Below are 13,717 nucleotides of genomic sequence, written 5' to 3'. Positions count from 1 at the left end.
TGTTTAGGATGTGTTTTTGGAACTCACCTTTCACCTTTGTCTCTTTATCATTACAGATTGGATAGCGGAAACTGGATAGATAATGATAATTATGTTAGTGCTTGGAGGCTGTGGACTCATGTGGATCTTGGGGTCAGGTCTGACACGACGACAGTCAACCGATCTCCACAGACCACTGTCATGCCTCTGATGCGGTAAATACTCCTACTTATCGGTGTTAAATTATTTAGTTTGACGAACAAGTGATTTTATCAATCTGTGTGTTGTATTCAGTCAATAGAAAACAGATCTGAAACACTGCAATTAATCTCTGTCTGTCTGTCTGTCTGTCTGTCTGTCTGTCTGTCTGTCTGTCTGTCTGTCTGTCTGTCTGTCTGTCTCTCTCTCTCTCTCTCTCTCTCTCTCTCTCTCTCTCTCTCTCTCAGTGTCCCTGCTAATTGTCCAAGAGATTTCAACCTGTTGTCGTTTGATCCAGACGGGGATGAGGTCAGATGCAGATATGCAGTACCAACGAATGAGTGTGTCACATCAAGTGACCTCCCTAATGACTTCACTCTAAGAGAGGTTAATATCCAAATAGAACAACACAAGCAACAATAGACTATGATGATGAAGGCAACAACCAGCTGGCCAAAGCAGGTTACTGTCATTGTAACAGAGCAGGGCAGCAACCAGCTGGCCAAAGCAGGTTACTGTCATTGTAACAGAGCAGAGCAACAACCAGCTGGCCAAAGCAGGTTACTGTCATTCAACATGCCAAGGCAACAACCAGCTGGCCAAAGCAGGTTACTGTCATTGTAACAGAGCAGAGCAACAACCAGCTGGCCAAAGCAGGTTACTGTCATTCAACATGCCAAGGCAACAACCAGCTGGCCAAAGCAGGTTACTGTCATTGTAACAGAGCAGGGCAGCAACCAGCTGGCCAAAGCAGGTTACTGTCATTGTAACAGAGCAGGGCAGCAACCAGCTGGCCAAAGCAGGTTACTGTCATTGTAACAGAGCAGGGCAGCAACCAGCTGGCCAAAGCAGGTTACTGTCATTGTAACAGAGCAGGGCAGCAACCAGCTGGCCAAAGCAGGTTACTGTCATTCAACATGCCAAGGCAACAACCAGCTGGCCAAAGCAGGTTACTGTCATTTAACAGTAAGTTAGAGTAACATAAATAGGACTTTCTGCATTACTAGATTATAACATAATATGGCCAAGATGTTCAAATGTTCATAAATGACCAGCATGGTCAAATAATAATAATCACAGTAGTTGTCGAGGGTGCAGCAAGTCAGCACCTCAGGAGTAAATGTCAGTTGGCAGTTGGCTTTTCATAGCCGATCATTAAGAGTATCTCTACCGCTCCTGCTGTCTCTAGAGAGTTGAAAACAGCAGGTCTGGGACAGGTAGCACGTCCGGTGATCAGGTCAGGATTCCATAGCCGCAGGCAGAACAGTTGAAACTGGAGCAGCAGCACGGCCAGGTGGACTGGGGACAGCAAGGAGTCATCATGCCAGGTAGTCCTGAGGCATGGCTCAGGTCCTCCGAGAGAGAGAAAGAAAGAGAGAATTAGAGAGAGCATACTTAAATTCACACAGGACACCGGATAAGACAGGAGAAGTACTCCAGATATAACAAACTGACCCTAGCCCCCCGACACATAAACTACTGCAGCATAAATACTGGAGGCTGAGACAGGAGGGGTCAGGAGACACTGTGGCCCCATCCGATGATACCCCCGGACAGGACCAAACAGGAAGGATATAACCCCACCCACTTTGCCAAAGTACAGCCCCTACACCACTAGAGGGATATCTTCAACCACCAACTTACCATCCTGAGACAAGAATGAGTATAGCCCACAAAGATCTCCGCCACGGCACAACCCAAGGAGGGGGCACCAACCCAGACAGGAAGATCACGTCAGTGACTCAACCCACTCAAGTGACACACCCCTGCTAGAGACGGCATGAAAGAGCACCAGTAAGCCAGTGACTCAGACCCTGTAATAGGGTTAGAGGCAGAGAATCCCAGTGGAAAGACAGCAAGGGCGGTTCGTTGCTCCAGAGCCTTTCCGTTCACCTTCCCACTCCAGGGCCAGACTAGTCTCAATCATATGACCCACTGAAGAGATGAGTCTTCAGTAAGGACTTAAAGGTTGAGACCGAGTTTGCGTCTCTGACATGGGTAGGCAGATCATTCCATAAAAATGGAGCTCTATAGGAGAAATTCCTGCCTCCAGCTGTTTGCTTAGAAATTCTAGGGACAATTAGGAGGCCTGCGTCTTGTGACCGTAGCGTACGTGTAGGTATGTACGGCAGGACCAAATCGGAGAGATAGGTAGGAGCAAGCCCATGTAATGCTTTGTAGGTTAGCAGTAAAACCTTGAAATCAGCCCTTGCTTTGACAGGAAGCCAGTGTAGAGAGACTAGCACTGGAGTAATATGATCAAATTATTTGGTTCTAGTCAGGATTCTAGCAGCTGTATTTAGCACTAACTGAAGTTTATTTAGTGCTTTATCCGGGTAGCCGGAAAGTAGAGCATTGCAGTAGTCTAACCTAGAAGTAACAAAAGCATGGATTAATTTAGGGGTCTATATTTGGTTATTGATAAAAACTTTATTTCAGATGAAGATCAGGTTAGCTAGATACAGCTAGCAGCAGGCCCCATTCTGGTAGGAGAACCAGGTAGCAGCAGGCTCCTATTCTGATAGGAGAACCAAGGAGCAACAGGCTTTCATTCTGATAGGAGAACCAGGTAGCAGCAGGCCCCATTCTGATAGGAGAACCAGCTAGCAGCAGGCTTCCATTCTGATAGGAGAATCAGGTAGCAGCAGGCTCCCATTCTGATAGGAGAACCAGGTAGCAGCAGGGCCCCATTCTGATAGGAGAACCAGCTAGCAGCAGGCTTCCATTCTGATAGGAGAATCAGGTAGCAGAAGGCTCCCATTCTGATAGGAGAACCAGGTAGCAGCAGGCCCCACTCTGATAAGAGAACCAGCTAGCAGCAGGCCCCATTCTGATAGGAGAACAAGGTAGCAGCAGGCCCCATTCTGATAGGAGAACCAGCTAGCAGCAGGCCCCATTCTGATAGGAGAACCAGGTAGCAGCAGGCCCCATTCTGATAGGAGAACCAGCTAGCAGCAGGCTCCTATTCTGATAGGAGAACCAGGTATCTGCAGGCTCCCATTCTGATAGGAGAACCAGGTAGCAGCAGGCTTCCATTCTGATAGGAGAACCAGGTAGCAGCAGGCTTCCATTTGATAGGAGAACCAGGTAGCAGCAGGCCCCATTCTGATAAGAGAACCAGGTAGCAGCAGGCCCCATTCTGATAGGAGAACCAGGTAGCAGCAGGCCCCATTCTGATAGGAGAACCAGGTAGAAGCAGGCCCCATTCTGATAGGAGAACCAGGTAGCAGCAGGCTTCCATTCTGATAGGAGAGCCAGGTAGCAGCAGGCTTTCATTCTGATAGGAGAACCAGGTAGCAGCAGGCTTTAATTCTGATAGGAGAGCCAGGTAGCAGCAGGCTTTAATTCTGATAGGAGAACCAGGTAGCAGCAGGCTTCCATTTGATAGGAGAACCAGGTAGCAGCAGGCTTTAATTCTGATAGGAGAACCAGGTAGCAGCAGGCTTCCATTCTGATAGGAGAACCAGGTAGCAGCAGGCTTTAATTCTGATAGGAGAGCCAGGTAGCAGCAGGCTTTAATTCTGATAGGATGACCAGCTAGCAGCAGGCTTCCATTCTGATAGGAGAACCAGGTAGCAGCAGGCTTCCATTCTGATAGGAGAACCTTGGATTACCTAGTGACTTTCCTGTAAATGTATTTTTACGACAGTTGAAATAAGATCATAAGGCATTATTAAGTTATATCCTTCAAGAATCTATAGGTTTATATAGTTGATTTAAAAGTCAAAAATGTATGTAGCCATAACACATTTAATCTTGTTTTTATCTTGTCTCCCTCAGAACTGCACCTTGTCATTTTGGGGCAACAGTAATACCACTAGAACATATGCAGTTCAGTTAGTGATGGAGGATTTCCCGACTCAGTCCATCTCTCTCTCCTATACTGACGGATCTCAATCTATCAGGACCTCAAACAACACACTCTGCAAACTACCTGTTCAGTTTGCAGTGAGAGGTACATATATATTCTATATAGTTTATCTGTATATCTAGGTTTATCTTTTATCTAGTTAGTTTATATCTAGGTAGTTTATCTTTATATCTAGGTAGTTTATCTTTATATCTAGGTAGTTTATCTTCATATCTAGGTAGTTTATATCTAGGTAGTTTATATCTAGGTAGTTTATCTTTATATCTAGGTAGTTTATATCTAGGTAGTTTATATCTATATAGTTTCTCTTTATATCTAGGTAGTTTATCTTTACATCTAGGTAGTTTATATCTAGGTAGTTTATATCAATATAGTTTATCTTTATATCTAGGTAGTTTATATCTAGGTAGTTTATATCAATATAGTTTATCTTTATATCTAGGTAGTTTATATCTAGGTAGTTTATATCAATATAGTTTATCTTTATATCTAGGTAGTTTATATCTATATAGTTTATCTTTATATCTAGGTAGTTTATCTTTACATCTAGGTAGTTTATATTTATATAGTTTATCTTTATATCTAGGTAGTTTATATCTAGGTAGTTTATATCTATATAGTTTATCTTTATATCTAGGTAGTTTATATCTATATAGTTTATCTTTATATCTAGGTAGTTTATATCTAGGTAGTTTATATCTATATAGTTTATCTTTATATCTAGGTAGTTTATCTTTATATCTAGGTAGTTTATATCTAGGTAGTTTATCTTTATATCTAGGTAGTTTATATCTAGGTAGTTTATATCTAGGTAGTTTATCTTTATATCTAGGTAGTTTATATCTAGGTAGTTTATCTTTATATCTATATAGTTTATCTTTATATCTATATAGTTTATCTTTATATCTATATAGTTTATCTTTATATCTATATAGTTTATCTTTATATCTATATAGTTTATCTTTATATCTAGGTAGTTTATATCTATATAGTTTATCTTTATATCTAGGTAGTTTATATCAATATAGTTTATCTTTATATCTATGTAGTTTATCTTTATATCTATATAGTTTATCTTTATATCTAGGTAGTTTATATCTATATAGTTTATCTTTATATCTATATAGTTTATCTTTATATCTAGGTAGTTTATCTTTATATCTAGGTAGTTTATATCTATATAGTTTATCTTTATATCTAGGTAGTTTATCTTTATATCTAGGTAGTTTATATCTAGGTAGTTTATCTTTATATCTAGGTAGTTTATATCTAGGTAGTTTATATCAATATAGTTTATCTTTATATCTAGGTAGTTTATCTTTACATCTAGGTAGTTTATATCTAGGTAGTTTATCTTTATATCTAGGTAGTTTATATCTAGGTAGTTTATATCAATATAGTTTATTTTTACATCTAGGTAGTTTATATCTAGGTAGTTTATCTTTATATCTAGGTAGTTTATATCTAGGTAGTTTATATCAATATAGTTTATCTTTATATCTAGGTAGTTTATATCAATATAGTTTATCTTTATATCTAGGTAGTTTATCTTTATATCTAGGTAGTTTATATCTAGGTAGTTTATCTTTATATCTAGGTAGTTTATCTTTATATCTAGGTAGTTTATATCTATATAGTTTATCTTTATATCTAGGTAGTTTATATCTAGGTAGTTTATCTTTATATCTAGGTAGTTTATATCTATATAGTTTATCTTTATATCTAGGTAGTTTATCTTTATATCTAGGTAGTTTATCTTTATATCTAGGTAGTTTATCTTTATATCTAGGTAGTTTATCTTTATATCTAGGTAGTTTATCTTTATATCTAGGTAGTTTATCTTTATATCTAGGTAGTTTATCTTTATATCCAGGTAGTTTATCTTTATATCTAGGTAGTTTATCTTTATATCTAGGTAATTTATATCTATATAGTTTATCTTTATATCTAGGTAGTTTATATCTAGGTAGTTTATCTTTATATCTAGGTAATTTATCTTTATATCAATATAGTTTATCTTTATATCTAGGTAGTTTATCTTTATATCTAGGTAGTTTATCTTTATATCTAGGTAGTTTATCTTTATATCTAGGTAGTTTATATCTATATAGTTTATCTTTATATCTAGGTAGTTTATCTTTATATCTATATAGTTTATCTTTATATCTAGGTAATTTATATCTAGGTAGTTTATCTTTATATCTAGGTAGTTTATATCTAGGTAGTTTGTCTTTATATCTAGGTAGTTTATATCTAGGTAGTTTATCTTTATATCTAGGTAGTTTATATCTAGGTAGTTTATATCTAGGTAGTTCATCTTTATATCTATATAGTTTATCTTTATATCTAGGTAGTTTATCTTTATATCTAGGTAGTTTATATCTAGGTAGTTTATCTTTATATCTAGGTAGTTTATATCTAGGTAGTTTATCTTTATATCTAGGTAGTTTATCTTTATATCTAGGTAGTTTATCTTTATATCTAGGTAGTTTATATCTATATAGTTTATCTTCATATCTAGGTAGTTTATCTTTATATCTAGGTAGTTTATATCTATATAGTTTATCTTTATATCTAGGTAGTTTATCTTTATATCTAGGTAGTTTATATCTATATAGTTTATCTTCATATCTAGGTAGTTTATCTTTATATCTAGGTAGTTTATATCTATATAGTTTATCTTTATATCTAGGTAGTTTATCTTTATATCTAGGTAGTTTATATCTAGGTAGTTTATCTTTATATCTGGGTAGTTTATCTTTATATCTAGGTAGTTTATATCTACATAGTTTATCTTTATATCTGGGTAGTTTATATCTACATAGTTTATCTTTATATCTAGGTACTTTATATCTACATAGTTTATCTTTATATCTAGGTAGTTTATATCTATATAGTTTATCTTTATATCTAGGTAGTTTATATCTACATAGTTTATCTTTATATCTAGGTAGTTTATATCTACATAGTTTATCTTTATATCTAGGTAGTTTATATCTACATAGTTTATCTTTATATCTAGGTAGTTTATATCTAGGTAGTTTATCTTTATATCAATATAGTTTATCTTTATATCTAGGTAGTTTATCTTTATATCTAGGTAGTTTATATCTAGGTAGTTTATCTTTATATCAATATAGTTTATCTTTATATCTAGGTAGTTTATCTTTATATCAATATAGTTTATCTTTATATCTAGGTAGTTTATCTTTATATCTAGGTAGTTTATATCTAGGTAGTTTATCTTTATATCTAGGTAGTTTATCTTTATATCTAGGTAGTTTATCTTTATATCTAGGTAGTTTATCTTTATATCTAGGTAGTTTATCTTTATATCTAGGTAGTTTATCTTTATATCTAGGTAGTTTATCTTTATATCTAGGTAGTTTATCTTTATATCTAGGTAGTTTATCTTTATATCTAGGTAGTTTATCTTTATATCTAGGTAGTTTATATCTATATAGTTTATCTTTATATCTAGGTAGTTTATCTTTATATCAATATAGTTTATCTTTACATCTAGGTAGTTTATCTTTATATCTAGGTAGTTTATATCTATATAGTTTATCTTTATATCTAGGTAGTTTATCTTTATATCAATATAGTTTATCTTTATATCTAGGTAGTTTATCTTTATATCTAGGTAGTTTATATCTAGGTAGTTTATCTTTATATCTAGGTAGTTTATCTTTATATCTAGGTAGTTTATCTTTATATCTAGGTAGTTTATCTTTATATCTAGGTAGTTTATCTTTATATCTAGGTAGTTTATCTTTATATCTAGGTAGTTTATATCTATATAGTTTATCTTTATATCTAGGTAGTTTATATCTATATAGTTTATCTTTATATCTAGGTAGTTTATCTTTATATCTAGGTAGTTTATATCTATGTAGTTTATCTTTATATCTAGGTAGTTTATCTTTATATCTAGGTAGTTTATATCTATATAGTTTATATTTATATCTAGGTAGTTTATCTTTATATCTAGGTAGTTTATATCTAGGTAGTTTATATCTAGGTAGTTTATCTTTATATCAATATAGTTTATCTTTATATCTAGGTAGTTTATCTTTATATCTAGGTAGTTTATATCTATATAGTTTATCTTTATATCTAGGTAGTTTATCTTTATATCAATATAGTTTATCTTTATATCTAGGTAGTTTATCTTTATATCTATATAGTTTATCTTTATATCTAGGTAGTTTATCTTTATATCTAGGTAGTTTATATCTAGGTAGTTTATATCAATATAGTTTATCTTTATATCTAGGTAGTTTATCTTTATATCTATATAGTTTATCTTTATATCTAGGTAGTTTATCTTTATATCTACATAGTTTATCTTTATATCTATATAGTTTATCTTTATATCTCGGTAGTTTATATCTATATAGTTCATCTTTATATCTATATAGTTTATCTTTATATCTAGGTAGTTTATCTTTATATCTAGGTAGTTTATATCTATATAGTTTATCTTTATATCTAGGTAGTTTATATCTACATAGTTTATCTGTATATCTAGGTAGTTTATATCTTCATAGTTTATCTTTATATCTAGGTAGTTAATATCTACATAGTTTATCTTTATATCTAGGTAGTTTATATCTAGGTAGTTTATCTTTATATCAATATAGTTTATCTTTATATCTAGGTAGTTTATCTTTATATCTAGGTAGTTTATATCTAGGTAGTTTATCTTTATATCAATATAGTTTATCTTTATATCTAGGTAGTTTATCTTTATATCAATATAGTTTATCTTTATATCTAGGTAGTTTATCTTTATATCTAGGTAGTTTATATCTAGGTAGTTTATCTTTATATCTAGGTAGTTTATCTTTATATCTAGGTAGTTTATATCTAGGTAGTTTATCTTTATATCTAGGTAGTTTATCTTTATATCTAGGTAGTTTATCTTTATTTCTAGGTAGTTTATCTTTATATCTAGGTAGTTTATCTTTATATCTAGGTAGTTTATCTTTATATCTAGGTAGTTTATCTTTATATCTAGGTAGTTTATATCTATATAGTTTATCTTTATATCTAGGTAGTTTATCTTTATATCAATATAGTTTATCTTTACATCTAGGTAGTTTATCTTTATATCTAGGTAGTTTATCTTTATATCTAGGTAGTTTATCTTTATATCTAGGTAGTTTATATCTATATAGTTTATCTTTATATCTAGGTAGTTTATCTTTATATCAATATAGTTTATCTTTATATCTAGGTAGTTTATCTTTATATCTAGGTAGTTTATATCTAGGTAGTTTATCTTTATATCTATATAGTTTATATTTATATCTAGGTAGTATATCTTTATATCTCGGTAGTTTATCTTTATATCTAGGTAGTTTATCTTTATATCTAGGTAGTTTATCTTTATATCTAGGTAGTTTATCTTTATATCTAGGTAGTTTATCTTTATATCTAGGTAGTTTATCTTTATATCTAGGTAGTTTATATCTATATAGTTTATCTTTATATCTAGGTAGTTTATATCTATATAGTTTATCTTTATATCTAGGTAGTTTATCTTTATATCTAGGTAGTTTATATCTATATAGTTTATCTTTATATCTAGGTAGTTTATCTTTATATCTAGGTAGTTTATATCTAGGTAGTTTATCTTTATATCTAGGTAATTTATCTTTATATCAATATAGTTTATCTTTATATCTAGGTAGTTTATCTTTATATCTAGGTAGTTTATCTTTATATCTAGGTAGTTTATCTTTATATCTAGGTAGTTTATATCTATATAGTTTATCTTTATATCTAGGTAGTTTATCTTTATATCTATATAGTTTATCTTTATATCTAGGTAATTTATATCTAGGTAGTTTATCTTTATATCTAGGTAGTTTATATCTAGGTAGTTTGTCTTTATATCTAGGTAGTTTATATCTAGGTAGTTTATCTTTATATCTAGGTAGTTTATATCTAGGTAGTTTATATCTAGGTAGTTCATCTTTATATCTATATAGTTTATCTTTATATCTAGGTAGTTTATCTTTATATCTAGGTAGTTTATATCTAGGTAGTTTATCTTTATATCTAGGTAGTTTATATCTAGGTAGTTTATCTTTATATCTAGGTAGTTTATCTTTATATCTAGGTAGTTTATCTTTATATCTAGGTAGTTTATATCTATATAGTTTATCTTCATATCTAGGTAGTTTATCTTTATATCTAGGTAGTTTATATCTATATAGTTTATCTTTATATCTAGGTAGTTTATCTTTATATCTAGGTAGTTTATATCTATATAGTTTATCTTCATATCTAGGTAGTTTATCTTTATATCTAGGTAGTTTATATCTATATAGTTTATCTTTATATCTAGGTAGTTTATCTTTATATCTAGGTAGTTTATATCTAGGTAGTTTATCTTTATATCTGGGTAGTTTATCTTTATATCTAGGTAGTTTATATCTACATAGTTTATCTTTATATCTGGGTAGTTTATATCTACATAGTTTATCTTTATATCTAGGTACTTTATATCTACATAGTTTATCTTTATATCTAGGTAGTTTATATCTATATAGTTTATCTTTATATCTAGGTAGTTTATATCTACATAGTTTATCTTTATATCTAGGTAGTTTATATCTACATAGTTTATCTTTATATCTAGGTAGTTTATATCTACATAGTTTATCTTTATATCTAGGTAGTTTATATCTAGGTAGTTTATCTTTATATCAATATAGTTTATCTTTATATCTAGGTAGTTTATCTTTATATCTAGGTAGTTTATATCTAGGTAGTTTATCTTTATATCAATATAGTTTATCTTTATATCTAGGTAGTTTATCTTTATATCAATATAGTTTATCTTTATATCTAGGTAGTTTATCTTTATATCTAGGTAGTTTATATCTAGGTAGTTTATCTTTATATCTAGGTAGTTTATCTTTATATCTAGGTAGTTTATCTTTATATCTAGGTAGTTTATCTTTATATCTAGGTAGTTTATCTTTATATCTAGGTAGTTTATCTTTATATCTAGGTAGTTTATCTTTATATCTAGGTAGTTTATCTTTATATCTAGGTAGTTTATCTTTATATCTAGGTAGTTTATCTTTATATCTAGGTAGTTTATATCTATATAGTTTATCTTTATATCTAGGTAGTTTATCTTTATATCAATATAGTTTATCTTTACATCTAGGTAGTTTATCTTTATATCTAGGTAGTTTATATCTATATAGTTTATCTTTATATCTAGGTAGTTTATCTTTATATCAATATAGTTTATCTTTATATCTAGGTAGTTTATCTTTATATCTAGGTAGTTTATATCTAGGTAGTTTATCTTTATATCTAGGTAGTTTATCTTTATATCTAGGTAGTTTATCTTTATATCTAGGTAGTTTATCTTTATATCTAGGTAGTTTATCTTTATATCTAGGTAGTTTATCTTTATATCTAGGTAGTTTATATCTATATAGTTTATCTTTATATCTAGGTAGTTTATATCTATATAGTTTATCTTTATATCTAGGTAGTTTATCTTTATATCTAGGTAGTTTATATCTATGTAGTTTATCTTTATATCTAGGTAGTTTATCTTTATATCTAGGTAGTTTATATCTATATAGTTTATATTTATATCTAGGTAGTTTATCTTTATATCTAGGTAGTTTATATCTAGGTAGTTTATATCTAGGTAGTTTATCTTTATATCAATATAGTTTATCTTTATATCTAGGTAGTTTATCTTTATATCTAGGTAGTTTATATCTATATAGTTTATCTTTATATCTAGGTAGTTTATCTTTATATCAATATAGTTTATCTTTATATCTAGGTAGTTTATCTTTATATCTATATAGTTTATCTTTATATCTAGGTAGTTTATCTTTATATCTAGGTAGTTTATATCTAGGTAGTTTATATCAATATAGTTTATCTTTATATCTATATAGTTTATCTTTATATCTAGGTAGTTTATCTTTATATCTATATAGTTTATCTTTATATCTAGGTAGTTTATCTTTATATCTACATAGTTTATCTTTATATCTATATAGTTTATCTTTATATCTCGGTAGTTTATATCTATATAGTTCATCTTTATATCTATATAGTTTATCTTTATATCTAGGTAGTTTATCTTTATATCTAGGTAGTTTATATCTATATAGTTTATCTTTATATCTAGGTAGTTTATATCTACATAGTTTATCTGTATATCTAGGTAGTTTATATCTTCATAGTTTATCTTTATATCTAGGTAGTTAATATCTACATAGTTTATCTTTATATCTAGGTAGTTTATATCTAGGTAGTTTATCTTTATATCAATATAGTTTATCTTTATATCTAGGTAGTTTATCTTTATATCTAGGTAGTTTATATCTAGGTAGTTTATCTTTATATCAATATAGTTTATCTTTATATCTAGGTAGTTTATCTTTATATCAATATAGTTTATCTTTATATCTAGGTAGTTTATCTTTATATCTAGGTAGTTTATATCTAGGTAGTTTATCTTTATATCTAGGTAGTTTATCTTTATATCTAGGTAGTTTATATCTAGGTAGTTTATCTTTATATCTAGGTAGTTTATCTTTATATCTAGGTAGTTTATCTTTATTTCTAGGTAGTTTATCTTTATATCTAGGTAGTTTATCTTTATATCTAGGTAGTTTATCTTTATATCTAGGTAGTTTATCTTTATATCTAGGTAGTTTATATCTATATAGTTTATCTTTATATCTAGGTAGTTTATCTTTATATCAATATAGTTTATCTTTACATCTAGGTAGTTTATCTTTATATCTAGGTAGTTTATCTTTATATCTAGGTAGTTTATCTTTATATCTAGGTAGTTTATATCTATATAGTTTATCTTTATATCTAGGTAGTTTATCTTTATATCAATATAGTTTATCTTTATATCTAGGTAGTTTATCTTTATATCTAGGTAGTTTATATCTAGGTAGTTTATCTTTATATCTATATAGTTTATATTTATATCTAGGTAGTATATCTTTATATCTCGGTAGTTTATCTTTATATCTAGGTAGTTTATCTTTATATCTAGGTAGTTTATCTTTATATCTAGGTAGTTTATCTTTATATCTAGGTAGTTTATCTTTATATCTAGGTAGTTTATATCTATATAGTTTATCTTTATATCTAGGTAGTTTATATCTATATAGTTTATCTTTATATCTAGGTAGTTTATCTTTATATCTAGGTAGTTTATATCTATATAGTTTATCTTTATATCTAGGTAGTTTATCTTTATATCTAGGTAGTTTATATCTATATAGTTTATCTTTATATCTAGGTAGTTTATCTTTATATCTAGGTAGTTTATATCTAGGTAGTTTATCTTTATATCAATATAGTTTATCTTTATATCTAGGTAGTTTATCTTTATATCTAGGTAGTTTATATCTATATAGTTTATCTTTATATCTAGGTAGTTTATCTTTATATCAATATAGTTTATCTTTATATCTAGGTAGTTTATCTTTATATCTATATAGTTTATCTTTATATCTAGGTAGTTTATCTTTATATCTAGGTAGTTTATATCTAGGTAGTTTATATCAATATAGTTTATCTTTATATCTATATAGTTTATCTTTATATCTAGGTAGTTTATCTTTATATCTATGTAGTTTATCTTTATATCTAGGT

General features: G+C 29.6%; 1 protein-coding gene across 1 annotated transcript in view; it reads left to right on the top strand.

Annotated features, from left to right (window-relative positions):
• LOC110518095 (uncharacterized) overlaps positions 1 to 13,717 on the top strand; it is a 56,967-nt gene that overhangs the window by 14,145 nt on the left and 29,105 nt on the right. The window contains exons 3-5 of the mRNA XM_036989462.2: positions 57 to 194; positions 426 to 564; positions 3,958 to 4,132. Coding sequence (XP_036845357.2) covers positions 57 to 194; positions 426 to 564; positions 3,958 to 4,132 — 452 coding nt within the window. The remainder of the gene's footprint in view (positions 1 to 56; positions 195 to 425; positions 565 to 3,957; positions 4,133 to 13,717) is intronic.

This window comes from Oncorhynchus mykiss, chromosome 10, assembly GCF_057628025.1.
Source record: "Oncorhynchus mykiss isolate SJ-2025 chromosome 10, ASM5762802v1, whole genome shotgun sequence".
NCBI classification, from domain to species: Eukaryota; Metazoa; Chordata; class Actinopteri; order Salmoniformes; family Salmonidae; genus Oncorhynchus; species Oncorhynchus mykiss.
This window is presented reverse-complemented; position numbering and strand designations above follow the sequence as displayed.